Source organism: Pelophylax lessonae (genome assembly GCF_965119305.1).
Source record: "Pelophylax lessonae genome assembly, contig: HAP1_SCAFFOLD_161, whole genome shotgun sequence".
NCBI classification, from domain to species: Eukaryota; Metazoa; Chordata; class Amphibia; order Anura; family Ranidae; genus Pelophylax; species Pelophylax lessonae.
In genome coordinates, this window is record NW_028120130.1 from 353,174 (window position 1) to 375,415 (window position 22,242).

The window sequence follows — 22,242 nt, forward strand, 5'->3', positions numbered from 1 at the left end:
ATGTCATTGTTATGCCATGTAGTGTCATGTGATGTCATTGTTATGTCATGTAGTGATGTGTGATGTTATTGTTATGTCATGTAGTGACATGTGATGTCATTGTTATGTCATGTAGTGATGTGTGATGTCACTGTTATGTCATCTAGTGTCATGTGATGTCATTGCTATGTCATGTAGTGATGTGTGATGTCACTGTTATGTCATCTAGTGTCATCTGATGTCATTGTTATGTCATGTGATGTCATTGTTATGTCATGTGGGGTCATCTGATGTCATTGTTATGTCATGTAGTGATGTGTGATGTCATTGTTATGTCATGTAGTGACGTGTGATGTCATTGTTATGTCATGTAGTGTCATGTGATGTCATTGTTATGTCATGTGGGGTCATCTGATGTCATTGTTATGTCATCTAGTGACGTGTGATGTCATTGTTATGTCATGTAGTGTCATGTGATGTCATTGTTATGTCATGTAGTCTCATGTGATGTCATTGTTATGTCATGTAGTGACGTGTGATGTCATTGTTATGTCATGTAGTCTCATGTGATGTCATTGTTATGTCATGTAGTGACGTGTGATGTCATTGTTATGTCATGTAGTCTCATGTGATGTCATTGTTATGTCATGTGGGGTCATCTGATGTCATTGTTATGTCATGTAGTGATGTGTGATGTCATTGTTATGTCATGTAGTGTCATGTGATGTCATTGTTATGTCATGTAGTGTCATGTGATGTCATTGTTATGTCATGTAGTGACGTGTGATGTCATTGTTATGTCATGTAGTGTCATGTGATGTCATTGTTATGTCATCTAGTGACGTGTGATGTCATTGTTATGTCATGTAGTGATGTGTGATGTCATTGTTATGTCATGTAGTGTCATGTGATGTCATTGTTATGCCATGTAGTGTCGTGATGTCATTGTTATGTCATGTAGTGACGCGTGATGTCATTGTTATGTCATGTAGTGACGTGTGATGTCATTGTTGTGCCATGTAGTGTCATGTGATGTCATTGTTATGTCATGTAGTGATGTGTGATGTCATTGTTATGTCATGTAGTCTCATGTGATGTCATTGTTATGTCATGTAGTGTCATGTGATGTCATTGTTATGTCATGTAGTCTCATGTGATGTCATTGTTATGTCATGTAGTGACGTGTGATGTCATTGTTATGTCATGTAGTCTCATGTGATGTCATTGTTATGTCATGTAGTGACGTGTGATGTCATTGTTATGTCATGTAGTCTCATGTGATGTCATTGTTATGTCATGTGGGGTCATCTGATGTCATTGTTATGTCATGTAGTGATGTGTGATGTCATTGTTATGTCATGTAGTGTCATGTGATGTCATTGTTATGTCATGTAGTGTCATGTGATGTCATTGTTATGTCATGTAGTGACGTGTGATGTCATTGTTATGTCATGTAGTGTCATGTGATGTCATTGTTATGTCATGTAGTGATGTGTGATGTCATTGTTATGTCATGCAGTGTCATGTGATGTCATTGTTATGCCATGTAGTGTCGTGATGTCATTGTTATGTCATGTAGTGACGCGTGATGTCATTGTTATGTCATGTAGTGACGTGTGATGTCATTGTTGTGCCATGTAGTGTCATGTGATGTCATTGTTATGTCATGTAGTGATGTGTGATGTCATTGTTATGTCATGTAGTCTCATGTGATGTCATTGTTATGTCATGTAGTGTCATGTGATGTCATTGTTATGTCATGTAGTCTCATGTGATGTCATTGTTATGTCATGTAGTGACGTGTGATGTCATTGTTATGTCATGTAGTCTCATGTGATGTCATTGTTATGTCATGTAGTGACGTGTGATGTCATTGTTATGTCATGTAGTCTCATGTGATGTCATTGTTATGTCACGTGGGGTCATCTGATGTCATTGTTATGTCATGTAGTGATGTGTGATGTCATTGTTATGTCATGTAGTGTCATGTGATGTCATTGTTATGTCATGTAGTGTCATGTGATGTCATTGTTATGTCATGTAGTGTCATGTGATGTCATTGTTATGTCATGTAGTGACGTGTGATGTCATTGTTATGTCATGTAGTGTCATGTGATGTCATTGTTATGTCATGTAGTGACGTGTGATGTCATTGTTATGTCATGTAGTGTCATGTGATGTCATTGTTATGCCATGTAGTGTCGTGATGTCATTGTTATGTCATGTAGTGACGCGTGATGTCATTGTTATGTCATCTAGTGACGTGTGATGTCATTGTTATGTCATGTAGTGTCATGTGATGTCATTGTTATGCCATGTAGTGTCATGTGATGTCATTGTTATGTCATGTAGTGATGTGTGATGTTATTGTTATGTCATGTAGTGTCATGTGATGTCATTGTTATGTCATGTAGTCTCATGTGATGTCATTGTTATGTCATGTAGTGACGTGTGATGTCATTGTTATGTCATGTAGTCTCATGTGATGTCATTGTTATGTCATGTGGGGTCATCTGATGTCATTGTTATGTCATGTAGTGATGTGTGATGTCATTGTTATGTCATGTAGTGTCATGTGATGTCATTGTTATGTCATGTAGTGTCATGTGATGTCATTGTTATGTCATGTAGTGTCATGTGATGTCATTGTTATGTCATGTAGTGACGTGTGATGTCATTGTTATGTCATGTAGTGTCATGTGATGTCATTGTTATGTCATCTAGTGACGTGTGATGTCATTGTTATGTCATGTAGTGATGTGTGATGTCATTGTTATGTCATGTAGTGTCATGTGATGTCATTGTTATGTCATGTAGTGTCATGTGATGTCATTGTTATGCCATGTAGTGTCGTGATGTCATTGTTATGTCATGTAGTGACGCGTGATGTCATTGTTATGTCATCTAGTGACGTGTGATGTCATTGTTATGTCATGTAGTGTCATGTGATGTCATTGTTATGCCATGTAGTGTCATGTGATGTCATTGTTATGTCATGTAGTGATGTGTGATGTTATTGTTATGTCATGTAGTGACATGTGATGTCATTGTTATGTCATGTAGTGATGTGTGATGTCACTGTTATGTCATCTAGTGTCATGTGATGTCATTGCTATGTCATGTAGTGATGTGTGATGTCACTGTTATGTCATCTAGTGTCATCTGATGTCATTGTTATGTCATGTGATGTCATTGTTATGTCATGTGGGGTCATCTGATGTCATTGTTATGTCATGTAGTGATGTGTGATGTCATTGTTATGTCATGTAGTGACGTGTGATGTCATTGTTATGTCATGTAGTGTCATGTGATGTCATTGTTATGTCATGTGGGGTCATCTGATGTCATTGTTATGTCATCTAGTGACGTGTGATGTCATTGTTATGTCATGTAGTGATGTGTGATGTCATTGTTATGTCATGTAGTGTCATGTGATGTCATCTAGTGACATGTGATGTCATTGTTATGTCATGTAGTGTCATGTGATGTCATTGTTATGCCATGTAGTGATGTGTGATGTCACTGTTATGTCATGTAGTGTCATGTGATGTCATTGTTATGTCATGTAGTGTCATGTGATGTCATTGTTATGTCATGTAGTGACGTGTGATGTCATTGTTATGTCATGTGGTGTTCTGTGATGTCATTGTTATGCCATGTAGTGTCATGTGATGTCATAATTATGTCATGTAGTGATGTGTGATGTTATTGTTATGTCATGTAGTGACATGTGATGTCATTGTTATGTCATGTAGTGATGTGTGATGTCACTGTTATGTCATGTAGTGTCATGTGATGTCATTGTTATGTCATGTAGTGATGTGTGATGTCACTGTTATGTCATGTAGTGTCATGTGATGTCATTGTTATGTCATGTAGTGACATGTGATGTCATTGTTATGTCATGTAGTGATGTGTGATGTCACTGTTATGTCATGTAGTGTCATGTGATGTCATTGTTATGTCATGTGGTGTCATGTGATGTCATTGTTATGTCATGTAGTGATGTGTGATGTCATTGTTATGTCATGTAGTGTCATGTGATGTCATTGTTATGTCATGTAGTGTCATGTGATGTCATTGTTATGTCATGTAGTGACGTGTGATGTCATTGTTATGTCATGTGGTGTTCTGTGATGTCATTGTTATGCCATGTAGTGTCATGTGATGTCATAATTATGTCATGTAGTGATGTGTGATGTTATTGTTATGTCATGTAGTGACATGTGATGTCATTGTTATGTCATGTAGTGATGTGTGATGTCACTGTTATGTCATGTAGTGACATGTGATGTCATTGTTATGTCATGTAGTGACATGTGATGTCATTGTTATGTCATGTAGTGACATGTGATGTCATTGTTATGCCATGTAGTGATGTGTGATGTCACTGTTATGTCATGTAGTGTCATGTGATGTCATTGTTATGTCATGTAGTGATGTGTGATGTCATTGTTATGTCATGTAGTGTCATGTGATGTCATTGTTATGCCATGTAGTGATGTGTGATGTCATTGTTATGTCATGTAGTGATGTGTGATGTCATTGTTATGTCATGTAGTGTCATGTGATGTCATTGTTATGTCATCTAGTGACATGTGATGTCATTGTTATGTCATGTAGTGTCATGTGATGTCATTGTTATGCCATGTAGTGATGTGTGATGTCACTGTTATGTCATGTAGTGTCATGTGATGTCATTGTTATGTCATGTAGTGTCATGTGATGTCATTGTTATGTCATGTAGTGACGTGTGATGTCATTGTTACGTCATGTAGTGATGTGTGATGTCATTGTCGGAGATCTCCAGCCATTGGTGGGATGTATAGGAGGGATGGGCAGGCGTTGCCTCCTTACCTGAGTGACAGACAGCTTCCATCTGCTTCTCTCCTGTAAACAGACAGAAATCCTCATTGTCATATTGTGTGGACTTGTAGTACCGGTATTATAACCCTCATCATCTACCCTACTACACCCAGCACCCTCCCCCCACCCTCGCCTTTATTTACCCACTATTTGGCAATCGGGTGATTTGGGGTGACTCAGCCGGGAAGAAGGAAACCAGCGAGATGTTCCGGCTGATTTCCTATCTTTATAGATCTGCTGACATTCTATAAATCACATCTAATAATAATAAAACAATGAAAGTACAAAGTATCAGATCTTCCGCCAGAAATACCGGGACTTTCCAGAAGCTCCTGGGACGGTGGACTGGAGGTTGGACCGGTTTTGGAGCTGCTCAGTCATAGAGAAGGGAAAGGTGTTCAGGTGACGCGGCTGTCACCCCGACCAATCAGATCTCATGCTCATGTCATAGAATGGACAGCTGGTGACCCCGCCCATCCATGGCACTTCCTCCTATGGGGTGACAACACTTTTTATGCCTGTAGTGAATTCACTGCAGCTTTGTCACCCTGGGGTGGGGGGGCATCTGGACAGCCATTTTTTTCATCAATGATAACCCCGCCCCTTCCTTGTTGATTCGTTCTGGAAGTGGGAGGAGGGATTCTTTCAGGTGCTCGGTCCAACTTCCTCCTCTCTGCAGACCGTCTATAACAGTGATGGGGACCCTTGGCACCCCAGATGTTTTGGAACTACATTTCCCATGATGCTCAACTACACTGCAGAGTGCCTGAGCATCATGGGAAATGCAGTTCCAAAACATCTAAGGTGCCAAGGTTCCCCATCACTGGTCTATAACATGGGTGCTCATCCTGTGGCCCTCCAACTACAAGTCCCATGAGGCATTGCAAGACTGACATTTACAAACATGACTCCCAGAGGCTGAGGCATGATGGGACTTGTAGTCTCGCAACAGCTGGAGGGCCACAGGTCTATAATATTCCCATCACACACCATTCTGGGTGTTGTAGTACCTACCAGCTGGATACTGATCAATGAGCCTATCATGGGCCGGTCCTGGCATCCACATACACCATGATAACTGAGATCGCCAGGTGGCCATGGAAACCCATCACAGCCACCCTGGCAGATGGTGACCCCGGTGGTACTCTGGTTTCTGGGCTCTGTGACATCACAGGTTTCCATGGTGGTGGCTGCCTGGCATCCTCAGTTACCATAGTGTGGGTAGTCATGGACCATGTGCCTGCCACACCTATGGACCCCATTGGAGGCTGTCTATTGTCCTGGCAACAATAGGACTGGCACCACAGTGACATCATCCGCCTCCATGACTGGCATATGATGGATCGGGGGAGGGAGGATCCAGGATTTCCTGATACTGAATACAGGAGGGACCTTCATTCTGCTGTTGGTTACATGACTTTGGGGGGGGAGGGTATGATGTCATATGATGTGGGAGGTCGGGGGGGGGGGGGCTATTGTGATGTCACTTTAAATCTTCTTGCATATTGTATTATATATCACCTGCCTGATGAAGAGGACCGTAAAAATCCCCCTCCCCCACACCATTACACCACCAACCTGAACCGTTACCCCCCCCTCCTCCCCCACACCATTACACCACCAGCTTGAACCCTCACCATCCCCCCTTCCTCCCCCACACCATTACACCCCCACCACCTGCCTGAACCATTACCCCCCCCTCCTCCCCCACACCATTACACCCCCACCACCAGCCTGACCCATTACCCCCCTTCTTCTCCCCCACACCATTACACCACCACCACCAGCCTGAACCATTACCCCCTCCCCCACACCATTACCCCACCACCAGCCTGAACCATTACCTCCCCCCTCCTCCCCCACACCATTACACCACCAGCTTGAACCCTCACCATCCCCCCTTCCTCCCCCACACCATTACACCCCCACCACCTGCCTGAACCATTACCCCCCCCTCCTCCCCCACACCATTACACCCCCACCACCAGCCTGACCCATTACCCCCCTTCTTCTCCCCCACACCATTACACCACCACCACCAGCCTGAACCATTACCCCCTCCCCCACACCATTACCCCACCACCAGCCTGAACCATTACCTCCCCCCTCCTCCCCCACACCATTACACCACCACCACCAGCCTGAACCATTACCCCCCTTCTTCTCCCCCACACCATTACACCCCCACCACCAGCCTGAACCCTCACCCTCCCCCTTCCTCCCCCACACCATTACACCCCCACCACCAGCCTGACCCATTACCCACCCCCCCCTTCCCCAACATCATTACACCACCAGCCTGAACCATTACCCCCCCTCCTCCCCCACACCATTACACCCCCACCACCAGCCTGACCCATTACCCCCCCCTCTTCCCCAACACCATTACACCACCAGCCTGAACCATTACCCCCCCCTCCTCCCCCACACCATTACACCACCAGCCTGAACCATTACCCCCCCCCCCTCCTCCCCCACACCATTACACCACCAGCCTGAACCATTACCCCCCCTCCTCCCCCACACCATTACACCACCAGCCTGAACCATTACCCCCCCCCCCTCCTCCCCCACACCATTACACCACCAGCCTGAACCATTACCCCCCTTCCTCTCCCCCACACCATTACACCACCACCACCAACCTGAACCCCCACCCTCCCCCTTCCTCCCCCACACCATTACACCCCCACCACCAGCCTGACCCATTATCCACCCCCTTCCCCAACATCATTACACCACCAGCCTGAACCATTACCCCCCCTCTTCCTCCCCCACACCATTACACCACCACCACCAACCTGAACCCTCACCCTCCCCCTTCCTATCCCACACCATTACACCCCCACCACCAGCCTGACCCATTACCCACCCCCCCCCCCTCTTCCCCAACATCATTACACCACCAGCCTGAACCATTACCCCTCTCCTTCCCCACACCATTACACCACCACCAGCCTGAACCATTACCCCTCTCCATCTCCACACCATTACACCACCACCTCCAGCCTGAACCATTACCCCCCCCCCCTCCTCCACACCATTACACCACCACCACCAGCCTAAACCATTACCCCCCCTCCTCCCCCACACCATACAAGGGAGGATGGATCCATGCCCCAAATTCTGACCCTCCCCCATCTGAATATCACAGCTGAAATCCAGACTCATCAGACCAGGCAACGTTTTTCCAATCTTCTATTGTGCAAATTGTAGTCTTGTAATTGTAATTTTGTGGGTGCGGCTACAGATGGGGGAGTGGTTTTGTAGGTGCGGCTATAGATGGGTATGTCATTTTGTGGGGGCAGCTAAAGATGGGGGAGTGATTTTTGTGTGGGTGTGGCTACAGATGGGGGAGTGGTTTTGTGTGGGTGTGGCTACAGATGGGGTAGTGGTTTGTGGGTGTGGCTACAGATGAGTGAGAGATTTTTGTGCCTGTGTCTGTAGAGGAGTGAGTGATTTTTTGTGGGTGTGTCTACAGGTGGGTGAGTGATTTTGTGTATGTGGCAACAGATGTGGGAGTTATGTTGTGTGGGTGTGGCTACAGATGGGGGATTGGTTTGTGGGTGTGGCTACAGATGAGTGAGAGATTTTTTTTGTGGGTGTGGCTACAGATGGGTGAGTGATTTTGTGGGTCTAGCTACAGTTATGGGAGTTATGTTGTGTGGGTGTTGCTACAGATGGGGAGTGGTTTTGTGTGTGTGGCTGCAGATAGGGAAGTGATTTGTGGGTGTGCCTACAAATAGGGGAGTGGTTTATGGGTGTGGCTACAGATGGGTGAGGGATTTTTGTGTGGGTGTGGCTACAAATAGGTGAGGGATTTTTGTGTGGGTGTGGCTACAGATGAGTAAGAGATTTTTGTGGGTATTGCTACAGATGGTGGGAGTGGTATTGTGGGTGTGGTCATAAAAGGGAGTGGTCAGTAGGGTGTCCTCGGGTTCCATTTTGAATATCTGGTGACCATACTTTGAGATCCGAGTTCTTACCTCCCATGATGGCACAGTTGAAATAGCTGCAAAGCTGACCGGTGCTCTCCAGAACGTAGGTGGAGTTACTCTTCATAATGTAGGTGAATTTCTCCGTAGGTGGGATCAGAACTTCGTCTTCCCCAGGGTAAAACGAGAAGCCTTCAATTTTGGCACCAAAGCAGGTGGTTATCTGGAAGAAGGACGTCACGCCAAAGGTTTGAGCCTGGGTGCTGTTGAGGGAAGTGGAGGTAAATCTCCCAAACTTAAAGAGTGGAGAGGCCTTAAAGGTGTCCCAGCTCCCCCGAAACGTGGTATACGGTTTTCTGCAGTCTGGTTTGAGGATCTGCAGGGCTCTGGTCAGGTAGAAGTGAAGAGCTTTGAAGTGAAACTTGTCCATGTAGTCCTTGAGTGAGGCTCCGGCGATGGTGAGGTTGGCATTCATTTGCTGGTATATGGGGTCCTCTTCTGGGAACTGGTCAGTAAACACCAGTAGAGCAATCCCATGCTCATCCTCAAATTCATCCGGGAGGTGGACCTTGGACATCAAATTGTTCCACACTTTAGTTGCCCTCTTCCAAGCTTCGTCAAATTGCTGGTTGGCCTTCTCCTGCCGCAGGATCCTGGGCATGACATCATCGTTGAGTTTGTCTGCACACCCGATGTACTGGTCATCAAAGACGATGGGCTTAAACTTTAACTCGTAGGTGTTGCGGATCAGCTGTGGAGATATAAGTTATGGGTGAAAATGGCCAAATGTAAAGCTATGGTTTTTAATAAATTGCACAATGGAAGGCTTCCAATCTTATAACTAATGGATCCCGAGAAAGCTGGAAATTACCCCAACGATGGCCATCATCTTCAAGGCCCTGGGCCTAGGTGTTTCCCCTCTGAATATTAACCATACGAGGTCACCCACCTGGCACGTCACCATTTACAGAATATTTATTGAATACAAGGCGTTCTCTAATTGGATGAAACCTAGAGGCAGGATGGTGATGTCACGCTCTTTACCTCGTCCAGTCAGAGAACACTTGGCATTCAATGAAAGAGTACAAGGTGTTCTGTGAAGGGTGGCAGTGCCGACTGAGTGACCCCCTGCAGTCATTGTGTAGTGGGGCAACTGCTTGGCACAGGACCTACATACCTAAAAGCTGCATCAATGGAACTTCACAGCTCAGTTTTAAACCCAACAGAAGTCAAAACTCTGCTGTAAGATCCACCCCCCCCCCCCCATCGCTCATACATCATACAGCAATGTCTTTGGAGCCATGAACACCAGCGAGATGGGGATTAGGAGACGCAGAGCGGAGGAATGACAATTCAGCAGCATTGTTGCCCCTCCACAGGACACTCAGGCTACCTGGTGGACCTTAGGATTGGGGCAGGAGAAAGGGAGTCTGAAAATCAGGGCAAGAGAGAGGGACCTAGGGAGTGAAGCAGGAGGGGGGGGACTGGAGGGTGGGGCAGGAGAAGGGGAACCTGAGGAATGGGACTGGGGAGGGGGCCTGGGAAACAGGGCAAGTGAGGGGGGACTAAATAATGGGGGAGCTGGGGAGGGGAGGGGGAATCTGGATAGAGGAGCAGAAGAAGGGGTAGTTTGGCGGGAGAAGGGGGACTTAGAGAGAAGGGTAAGAGAGGGGAGACCTGGATAAAAGAGCAGGAAAAGGTGGACCTAAAGCATAGGGCAGGAGATAATAAGGAATCTCAAGAGCAGGGCAGAAAGTGGGGGACCTGGGGAGCACGGCAGGAGAGGGGGATCTGAACAAAAAGACAGGAGAGGGGGGACCAGAGAAGAAGGGCAAGAGAGGGAGGACCTGGGGAGCGAGAATGGAGAGGGGGGACTTGGAGAACGAGGCAAGTTAAGGGGGACCTGGGAAAAAGGGCAGGAGAGGGGAGGACCTGAGGAGCAGGGCAGTAGAGGGGGGACCTGGGTAGTGAAGCAGGAGAGGGGGGCCAGGGAAGAAGAGCGGGAGATGTAGGACCAGGGAAGCAAAGCAGGAGAGGGGGGACCTGGAGAAAGAAGCAAGAAAAGGGAACCTTCAAAGAAGAACAGGAGAGGGGGGACCTGGAGAGTGAGGCAGGAGAGGAGGGACCTGGGAAGAATGGCAGAAGAGGCAGGAATTGGGGAGCAAGGCAGGAGAGGGAGAACCTGGGGAGCAAGGCAGGAGAGGGGGAGGGCCTAGGAAGAAAGGCAGAAGAGGGAGGACCTGGGGAGAGGGGCAAGAGAGGGAGGACCAGGGGAGTGAGGTAGGAGAGGGGGGCCTGGAGAAAGAGGCAAGAAAAGGGGGACATAGGAAGAAGGGCAGGAGAGGGGTGATCTGTGTAGTGAAGCAAGAGAATAGGGACCTGGGAAGAAGGGCAGGAGAGGGAGGACCAGGGGAGCAAGGCAGGAGAGGGGGGGGGGCTAGAGAAAGAGGCAAGGAAAGGGGGACCTAGGAAGAAGGGCAGGAGAGGAATGGATCTGGTTAGTGAGACAGGAAAAGGGGGACCTGGAGAAAAAAGTAGGAAAAGGGGAACCTAGAAGGAGGAGCAGGACAAGGGGACTGTGGCAAGAAAGGGGAACCTGGGAAGAAAGGCAGGAGAGAGGGGACCTAGGAGGAGGGACAGGAGAAGGGAACCTTGAATAAGAGGCAAGAAAGGGGAACCTGGGAAGAAGGGCAGAAGAGGGGGGACCTGGGCAGTGAGGCAGGAGATGGGGGACCTGGGAAGGACAGAAATTAAGATGGAACAAGACAGGAGAGGGGGGACCTAAGAAGAAGAGCAGGAGAGGGAGACCTGGGTAGTAAGGCAGAAGAGGGAAGACCTAGGTAGTGAGACAGGAGAAGGGGGAACCTATGGGAAGGGAAAGGAGAAGAGGACCTGGAGAAAGAGGCAGGATAGGGAGGACCTGAGTAGTGAGGCAGGAGAGGGGGGACCTGGGGATTGATGCAGGAGAGGGAGGACCTGGGAAGTGGGGCAGGAGAGGGAGGACCTAGAGAAAGAGAGAGGAGAGGGGAGACCAGGGTAATGAGACATGAGAGGGGGGACCTGGGGAGCTAGGCAGGAGAGGGAGCAACTGGGAAGTGGGGCAGGAGGGGGGGAACCTGGAGAAAGAGGCAAGAGGGGAGGAACTGGATAGTGAGGCAGGAGAGGGGGGGGAGCCTGGGAAGACGGACAGTAGAGGGAGTACCTGGAGAAAGAGACAGGAAAGGGGAGACCAGGGTAATGAGGCATGAGAGGGGGGACCTGAGGAGTGAGGCATGAGAGGGAGGAACTGGGAAGTGGGGCAGGATGGGGGGGGGACCTGGAGAAAGAGGCAAGAGAGGGGGGACCTGGGTAGTGAGGCAGGAGAGGGGGGCCTGGGAAGACAGACAGGAGAGGAAGGACCTGGGGAGTGAGGCAGGAGAGGGGGACCTGGGGAGCGAGGCAGGAGAGGGGGGACCTGGGTAGCGAGGCAGGAGAGGGGGACCTAGAGAAAGATGCAAGAGAGGGGGGGCCTGGGTATTGAGGCAGGAGAGGGGGGACCTGGGAAGGCGGACAGGAGAGGGAGGACCTGGGGAGCAAGGCAGGAGAGGGGGGCAGAGAGGGGGACCTGGAAAATGAGGCGGGAGAGGGGGGCACCTGGGAAGAAGGTAGGAGAGAGAGAACCCAGGGAGCAAGGCAGGAGAGGGGGGACCTGGAAAAAGAGGCAGGAGAGGGGGGGCTGGAAAGAAGGGCAGAAAAGGGAGGACCTGAAGAGCAAGGCAGGAAAAAGAGGTGGGGGGCCTGAGAAGTGAGGCAGGAGAGGGGGACCTGGGAGCGAGGCAGGAAAGGGAGGACCTGGGGAGTGAAGTAGGAAAAGGGGGACCTGGAGAAAGAGGCAGGAGGGAAGGACCTGGGTAGTGAGGAAGGAGAGGAGGGGTCCTGGGAAGCGAGGCAGGAGAGGGAGGACCTGGGGAGTGGAGCAGGAGAAGGGGAGACATGGGTAGTCGGGGCAGTAGAAGGGGGACATGGGGAGCGGGGAAGAAGGGGGACATGGGGAGCGGGGTAGGAGAAGGGGGACATGGGGCGTGGGGCAGGAGAAGGGGGACATGGGGAGCGGGGCAGTAGAAGGGTGACATGGGGAGCTGGTCAGGAGAAGGGGGACATGGGGAGTGGGGGCAGGAGAATGGGGACATGGGGGGCGGGGCAGGATAAGGGGGACATGGGGGGCGGGGTAGGAGAAGGGGAACATGGGGGGTGGCGCAGGAGTGCGGGGACCTGGAGAAAGAGGCAATACAGGAAGTCTTCCTGAGGGGACCAGAGAAAAGAATGTTACAATAAATCCGATTTTATTTCATTTTTCAGCATCACAAGGAAATTGTGTCTGTCCTCGTTTTACCTCCACATGTTTACATCCAATCAGCAGGCAGAGAATTGCAGCCAGAAAGTTCTTTATTCTCATCTCTGTGCAGGAAGGAGAAGCGGTCCTTATCAGACAATCCAGAGATTATGATCAGAAAACATTCTCATCCCAAACCCCAAAAATATAACACTACAAAAATAACACCTCCGCCCCCTTCCTAATCCCTTATAACTTCCCCTTATAGTCCCTTATAACTGAACTCATAGAGAGACATAGAGATCCATAGAGAGACATAGAGACCCATAGAGAGACATAGAGAGACCCATAGAGAGACATAGAGAGACACAGAGACCCATAGAGAGACATAGAGAGACACAGAGAGACATAGAGACCCATAGAGAGACATAGAAACCCAAAGAGACCCATAGAGAGACATAGAGACCCTTAAAGACTCATAGAGAGACACAGAGAGACATAGAGACCCATAGAGAGACATGGAGAGACGAGAGACATAGAGAACCATAGAGAGACATTGAGAGACAGAGAGACATAGAGACCCATAGAGAGACATGGATAGATGAGAGACATAGAGAGACATAGAGAACCATAGAGAAACATAGAGAGATGAGAGACATAGAGAACCATAGAGAGACATAGAGAGACATAGAGACCCATAGAGAGACATAGAGACCCATAGAGAGACATAGAGACCGATAGAGAGACATAGAGAGACCCATAGAGAGACACAGAGACCCATAGAGAGAAATAGAGAGACACAGAGAGACATAGAGACCCATAGAGAGACATAGAAACCCAAAGAGACCCATAGAGAGACACAGGGAGACATAGAGACCCTTAAAGACCCATAGAGAGACGAGAGACATAGCGAACCATAGAGAGACATAGAGACCCATAGAGAGACATGGAGAGATGAGAGACATAGAGAGACATAGAGAACCATAGAGAAACATAGAGAGATGAGAGACATAGAGACCCATAGAGAGACATAGAGACCCCTAGAGACCCATAGGGAGACATAGAGACCCATAGAGAGACATAGCGAGACATAGAGACCCATAGAGAGACATAGAGACCCATAGAGAGACACAGAGACATAGAGAGACATAGAGACCCATAGAGAGACATAGAGACCCATAGAGAGGCACAGAGACATAGAGACCCATAGAGAGACATAGAGAGACACAGAGAGACAGAGAGACCCATAGAGAGACATAGAAACCCAAAGAGACCCATAGAGAGACACAGGGAGACATAGAGACCCTTAAAGACCCAGAGAGAGACACAGAGAGACATAGAGACCCATAGAGACCCATAGAGAGACGAGAGACATAGCGAACCATAGAGAGACATTGAGAGACAGAGAGACATAGAGACCCATAGAGAGACATAGAGACCCATAGAGAGACATGGAGAGATGAGAGACATAGAGAGACATAGAGAACCATAGAGAAACATAGAGAGATGAGAGACATAGAGAGACATAGAGACCCATAGAGAGACATAGAGACCCCTAGAGACCCATAGAGAGACATAGAGACCCATAGAGAGACATAGCGAGACATAGAGACCCATAGAGAGACATAGAGACCCATAGAGAGACACAGAGACATAGAGAGACATAGAGACCCATAGAGAGACACAGAGACATAGAGAGACATAGAGAGACATAGAGACCCATAGAGAGGCACAGAGACATAGAGACCCATAGAGAGACATAGAGAGACACAAAGACATAGAGAGACATAGAGAGACATAGAGACCCATAGAGAGACATAGAGAGACATAGAGACCCATAGAGAGACACAGAGACATAGAGAGACATAGAGAGACATAGAGACCCATAGAGAGACATAGAGAGACACAAAGACATAGAGAGACATAGAGAGACATAGAGACCCATAGAGAGACACAGAGAAACATAGAGACCCATAGAGACCCATAGAGAGACATGGAGAGACGAGAGACATAGAGAGACATAGAGAACCATAGAGAGACATTGAGAGACATAGAGACCCATAGAGAGACATAGAGAGACATGGAGAGATGAGAGACATAGAGAACCATAGAGAAACATAGAGAGATGAGAGACATAGAGAACCATAGAGACCCATAGAGACCCATAGAGAGACATAGAGACCCATAGAGAGACATAGAGAGACATAGAGAGACCCATAGAGAGACACAGAGACCCATAGAGAGACATAGAGAGACACAGAGAGACATAGAGACCCATAGAGAGACATAGAAAACCAAAGAGACCCATAGAGAGACACAGGGAGACATAGAGACCCTTAAAGACCCATAGAGAGACACAGAGAGACATAGAGACCCATAGAGAGACGAGAGACATAGCGAACCATAGAGAGACATTGAGAGACAGAGAGACATAGAGACCCATAGAGAGACATAGAGAACCATAGAGAGACATGGAGAGACATAGAGAGACATAGAGACCCATAGAGAGAAATAGAGAGACATAGAGACCCATAGAGAGACATAGAGGCCCATAGAGACCCATAGAGAGACATAGAGACCCATAGAGAGACATAGAGAGACATAGCGAGACATAGAGACCCATAGAGAGACATATAGACACATAGAGACCCATAGAGAGACACAGAGACATAGAGACCCATAGAGAGAGACACAGAGACATAGAGAGACATAGAGACCCATAGAGAGACACAGAGACATAGAGACCCATAGAGAGACATAGAGAGACACAGAGACATAGAGAGACATAGAGACCCATAGAGAGACATAGAGACCCATAGAGAGACAAAGAGACCCATAGAGAGACACAGAGAGACATAGAGACCCATAGAGAGACATAGAGAGACCCATAGAGAGACATAGAGTCTCATAGAGACCCATAGAGAGACATAGAGACCCATAGAGAGACACAGAGAGACATTGAGACCCATAGAGAGACATAGAGAGACATAGAGACCCATAGAGAGACACAGAGAGACATAGAGACCCATAGAGAGACACAGAGAGACATAGAGACCCATAGAGAGAGACAGAGAGACACAGATAGACACAGATAGACATAGAGAGACACAGAGAGACATAGAGACCCATAGAGAGAGACAGAGAGACATAGAGATCCATAGAGAGACATAGATACCTATAGAGAGACTTAGAGAGACACAGAGACCCATAGAGAGACATAGAATCCCAAAGAGACCCATAGAGAGACACAGAGAGACATATAGACCCACAGAGAGACACAGAGACCCATAGAGAGACATAGAGACCCACAGAGAGACAGAGAGAGACATAGAGGCCCATAGAGAGATATAGAGGGACATATAGACCAATAGAGAGACATAGAGACATAGAGGAACATAGAGACCAATAGAGAGACGTAGAGGCCCATAGAGAGATATAGAGGAACATAGAGACCCACAGAGAGTCATAGAGACCAATAGAGGGACACAGACAGACATAGAGGGACACAGAGAGACACAGAGAGATCCATAGAGAGACATAGAGACCCATAGAGAGATATAAAGAGGCATAGAGAGACATGAGACCCATAGAGAGACACAGAGAGACAAAAAGGGACATAGATGCCCTAAGAGATACATAGAGAGACATAGAAACCCACAGAGAGACATAGAGGGACATAGAGACCCATAGAGAGACATAGAGGGACATAGAGACCCATAGAGAGACACAGAGACCCATAAAGAGACATGGAGGAGAAGAGACCAAAGAATGAGACTTCAGAGGGATGATGAGCCTCACCTGGAGGAGAAGAGACCTGGAGAATGAGACTTCAGAGGGCAGACGATGCTCACCTGAAGGAGAAGAGGGAGGAGAATGAGACTTCAGAGGGATGATGAGCCTCACCTGGAGGAGAAGAGACCAGAGAATGAGACTTCAGAGGGCAGACGATGCTCACCTGGAGGAGAAGAGACCAGAGAATGAGACTTCAGAGGGCAGACGATGCTCACCTGGAGAAGAGGGAGGAGAATGAGACTTCAGAGGGCAGACGATGCTCACCTGGAGGAGAAGAGGGAGGAGAATGAGACTTCAGAGTGTTGATGAGCCTCACCTGGAGAAGAGGGAGGAGAATGAGACTTCAGAGGGCAGATGATGCTCACCTGGAGGAGAAGAGACCAGAGAATGAGACTTCAGAGGGCAGACGATGCTCACCTGGAGGAGAAGAGACCAGAGATGAGACTTCAGAGGGCAGACGATGCTCACCTGGAGGAGAAGAGACCAGAGAATGAGACTTCAGAGGGCAGACGATGCTCACCTGGAGGAGAAGAGACCAGAGAATGAGACTTCAGAGGGCAGACGATGCTCACCTGGAGAAGAGGGAGGAGAATGAGACTTCAGAGTGTTGATGAGCCTCACCTGGAGAAGAGGGAGGAGAATGAGACTTCAGAGGGCAGACGATGCTCACCTGGAGAAGAAGAGACCAGAGATTGAGACTTCAGAGGGCAGACGATGCTCACCTGGAGGAGAAGAGACCAGAGAATGAGACTTCAGAGGGCAGACGATGCTCACCTGGAGAAGAGGGAGGAGAATGAGACTTCAGAGGGCAGACGATGCTCACCTGAAGGAGAAGAGACCAGAGAATGAGACTTCAGAGGGCAGACGATGCTCACCTGGAGGAGAAGAGGGAGGAGAATGAGACTTCAGAGTGTTGATGAGCCTCACCTGGAGAAGAGGGAGGAGAATGAGACTTCAGAGGGCAGACGATGCTCACCTGGAGAAGAAGAGACCAGAGATTGAGACTTCAGAGGGCAGACGATGCTCACCTGGAGGAGAAGAGACCAGAGAATGAGACTTCAGAGGGCAGATGATGCTCACCTGGAGGAGAAGAGACCAGAGATTGAGACTTCAGAGGGCAGACGATGCTCACCTGGAGGAGAAGAGACCAGAGAATGAGACTTCAGAGGGCAGATGATGCTCACCTGGAGAAGAGACCAGAGAATGAGACTTCAGAGGGCAGACGATGCTCACCTGGAGGAGAAGAGGGAGGAGAATGAGACTTCAGAGGGCAGACGATGCTCACCTGGAGGAGAAGAGACCAGAGAATGAGACTTCAGAGGGCAGACGATGCTCACCTGGAGGAGAAGAGACCAGAGAATGAGACTTCAGAGGGCAGACGATGCTCACCTGGAGAAGAGGGAGGAGAATGAGACTTCAGAGGGCAGACGATGCTCACCTGAAGGAGAAGAGACCAGAGAATGAGACTTCAGAGGGCAGACGATGCTCACCTGGAGGAGAAGAGGGAGGAGAATGAGACTTCAGAGTGTTGATGAGCCTCACCTGGAGAAGAGGGAGGAGAATGAGACTTCAGAGGGCAGACGATGCTCACCTGGAGAAGAAGAGACCAGAGATTGAGACTTCAGAGGGCAGACGATGCTCACCTGGAGGAGAAGAGACCAGAGAATGAGACTTCAGAGGGCAGATGATGCTCACCTGGAGGAGAAGAGACCAGAGATTGAGACTTCAGAGGGCAGACGATGCTCACCTGGAGGAGAAGAGACCAGAGAATGAGACTTCAGAGGGCAGATGATGCTCACCTGGAGAAGAGACCAGAGAATGAGACTTCAGAGGGCAGACAATGCTCACCTGGAGGAGAAGAGGGAGGAGAATGAGACTTCAGAGGGCAGACGATGCTCACCTGGAGGAGAAGAGACCAGAGAATGAGACTTCAGAGGGCAGACGATGCTCACCTGGAGGAGAAGAGACCAGAGATTGAGACTTCAGAGGGCAGACGATGCTCACCTGGAGAAGAGGGAGGAGAATGAGACTTCAGAGTGTTGATGAGCCTCACCTGGAGAAGAGGGAGGCTTTATTACGGTAGCTTAATAACTTTTAGTTCCTTATTACTAGAAGTGAAATCAGTTTCTATTTACCACCCTGAAGTGGGAGGGGCTCAGATGAGTCAGTCATAAATATTTTCTTATTGTTTCCTTCAGCTATAACTTTCTCAGGTGACAATAACGGATGACTCAAGAAAAATCCCCGCTACCTAGGTTAGCATTCCAGGACTGTACCGGGGTGGTTCACCTCTATTGACTGCTTCGTTACCAGGAGGACTCCAAGAGCCAAGAGGGAGTGTGGAGGAGATGCAACAATTCTATAATCCAGACCCACAGGGGGGGCGCTCATCACTTCTGTCACACAGATTTATTATACCGGTCCAGCTCCATTCATACATCTGATTTCTATGTCATTTTTGTCTCTGAGTTGGTTGATAGTCTTTCCTGACATATTTCACTTTCTGGGGGCACAGATTTACAGGCAGGCAGTGGGGTGTGTGTGATAATCTCTACATTTTCAGCCAGGGTTCCTTGAGTAGTAAGCAGTGGAAAACTGACCTGTTGCCTGGTTGTCCTTGCAGAGTTCTAGGGTTGGTATCACCTCACAGAGTCAGTTCTGGGGGCAAGTGGAGTCTCTCTGATAGGTAACCTCTGACACCATTTTTCTTTATATGTGTCTGTAAGGTAGGGTTGCCACCTCATCCCTTTAATCCAGGACACATATTATAACACGGGTTCTGAGGCTGATATAATGCACATATGGCAACAAGTGAGTTTATTTACCACCTTATCAGCCCCAGAACCTGTGCAATTATTATGTGTCCTGGTTTAAAGGGATGAGGTGGTAATCCTACTGTAAGGGTGACCTTCTTCCCGCTGACCACCAACGTAAGGGAGATCTACCATGACCACCGACTTAAGGGAGCTCTACCATGACCACCAATATAAGTGAGCTCTATCATTACCACCAACGTAAGGCAGCTCTACCATGAACACCAATGTAAGGGAGCTCTACCAAGACCATAAAGAAGCTCTACCGTGACCACCAATGTAAGGGAGTTCCACCATGACGACCAATGTAAGAAAGCTCTACCAATGTAAGGGAGTGCTACCATGACCACCAATGTAAGGGAGCTCCACCATGACCACCAACTTAAGGGAGCTCCACCATGACCACCAACTTAAGGGAGCTCCACCATGACCACCAACGTAAGGGAGCTCCACCATGACCACCAACGTAAGGGAGCTCTACCATGACCACCAAGGTAAGGGAGCTCTACAATGAACACCAATGTAAAGGAACTCTACCATGATCGCCAATATAAGGAAGCTCTACCATGACCACTGATATAAAGGAGCTCTTCCATGACCACCAACGTAAGGGAGCTCTACCATGACTACCAACGTAAGGGAACTCTACCATGACCACTGATATAAAGGAGCTCTTCCATGACCACCAACGTAAGGGAGCTCCACCATGACTACCAACGTAAGGGAACTCTACCATGACCACTGATATAAAGGAGCTCTTCCATGACCACCAACGTAAGGGAGCTCTACCATTACCACCAATGTAAGGGAGCTCTACCATGACCACCGACGTAAGTGAGCTCTATCATGACCACTAACATAAGGCAGCTCTACCATGAACACCAATGTAAAGGAGCTCTACCATGACCACCAATATAAGGAAGCTCTACCATGACCACCAATGTAAGGGAGCTCTACCATAACCACTGATATAAAGGAGCTCTTCCATGACAACCAATGTAAGGGAGCTCCACCATGACCACCAACATAAGAGAGCTCTACCATGACCACCAATGGAAGGGAGCTCTACCATGACCACCAAGGTAAGGGAGCTCTACAATGAACACCATTGTAAAGGAACTCTACCATGATCGCCAATATAAGGAAGCTCTACCATGACCACTGATATAAAGGAGCTCTTCCATGACCACCAACGTAAGGGAGCTCTACCATGACCACCAAGGTAAGGGAGCTCTACAATGAACACCAATGTAAAGGAACTCTACCATGATCGCCAATATAAGGAAACTCTACCATGACCACTGATATAAAGGAGCTCTTTCATGACCACCAAGGTAAGGGAGCTGTCAAGGTCCTACATTGCAATCCTGTTGGGAACCATCTTGGACATGTGCAGACTTCTGTCTCTTATAAACTCTGTTTGCATCATCACTTGCCTGCTGTCTGGGCATCGCTCAGTGATGAGGTTGCACACCTGACTATACAGTATACTGTATATAACCTGATGACTTTCAGACCTTGCCCTTGCATTTGTGCTTCAAGGTACATCACTGCTAGCAGCCCTCTGGTCTCTGTGTTTTCTCCGTGCATGACTTCGCTTGGCAGACGACCTTCCTGGCTCTCTATTCCGCATCGGCTGACAACCCAACTTCGGCAGACTACTCTTTTCTAGACTCAATCCCGGCTTGGATGACTACCCGCTTCCTGAACCTGACCCCGTCTGTTCTTGATTTTGCTCCTCTCTCTTGCTGTGTGTTTATTATTTTTGCATGAATAAACTGCTTTATTTTACTTACTTCTTCGTATGGTCTGGTTTCCTGGCACCCTGACAGGAGCTCTACCATGACCACCGACGATAGGGAGCTCTACCTTGACCGCCATTGTAAGGGAGCTCTACCATGAACACCAATGTAAAGGAACTCTACCATGACCACAGATATAAGGGAGCTTCACCATGACCACCAACGTAAGGGAGCTCTACCATTACCACCAATGTAAGGGAGCTCTACCATGACCACCGACGTAAGTGAGCTCTATCATGACCACTAACATAAGGCAGCTCTACCATGAACACCAATGTAAAGGAGCTCTACCATAACCACCAATATAAGGAAGCTCTACCAAGACCACCAATGTAAGGACCCTCCACCATGGCCACCAATGTAAGAAAGCTCTACCATGGCCACCAATGTAAGAAAGCTCTACCAATGTAAGGGAGCTCTACCATGATCACCAATTTAAGGGAGCTCTACCATGACCACCAATGTAAGGGAGCTCTACCATAACCACTGATATAAAGGAGCTCTTCCATGACGACCAATGTAAGGGAGCTCCACCATGACCACCAACATAAGAGAGCTCTACCATGACCACCAATGTAAGGGAGCTCTACCATGACCACCAATGTACGGGAGCTCTACGATGAACACCAATGTAAGGGACCTCTACCATGACCACCGATATAAGAGAGCTCTAGCATGACTGTTATGGAAATTAGTCGGGTTTAGAGCATAGTAATTCGCTCGGTGCGCTGAAAACTTCACTG

The 22,242-nt window shown here is 48.1% G+C and overlaps 1 protein-coding gene across 1 annotated transcript in view; it reads right to left on the reverse strand.

Moving 5' to 3' along the window:
- The window catches only part of LOC309543528 (uncharacterized protein), a 47,207-nt gene extending 30,154 nt beyond the window's left edge, over positions 1-17,053 (reverse strand). Inside the window, exons 1-4 of the mRNA XM_082276001.1 lie at positions 16,996-17,053; positions 13,153-13,217; positions 8,832-9,531; positions 4,837-4,869 (exon numbers count right to left, since the gene is read on the reverse strand). Of these exons, the coding sequence (XP_082132127.1) occupies positions 4,837-4,869; positions 8,832-9,531; positions 13,153-13,215 (796 nt within the window). The 5' untranslated portion in view covers positions 13,216-13,217; positions 16,996-17,053. The remainder of the gene's footprint in view (positions 1-4,836; positions 4,870-8,831; positions 9,532-13,152; positions 13,218-16,995) is intronic.
- Between the last annotated feature and the right edge of the window lie 5,189 nt (positions 17,054-22,242).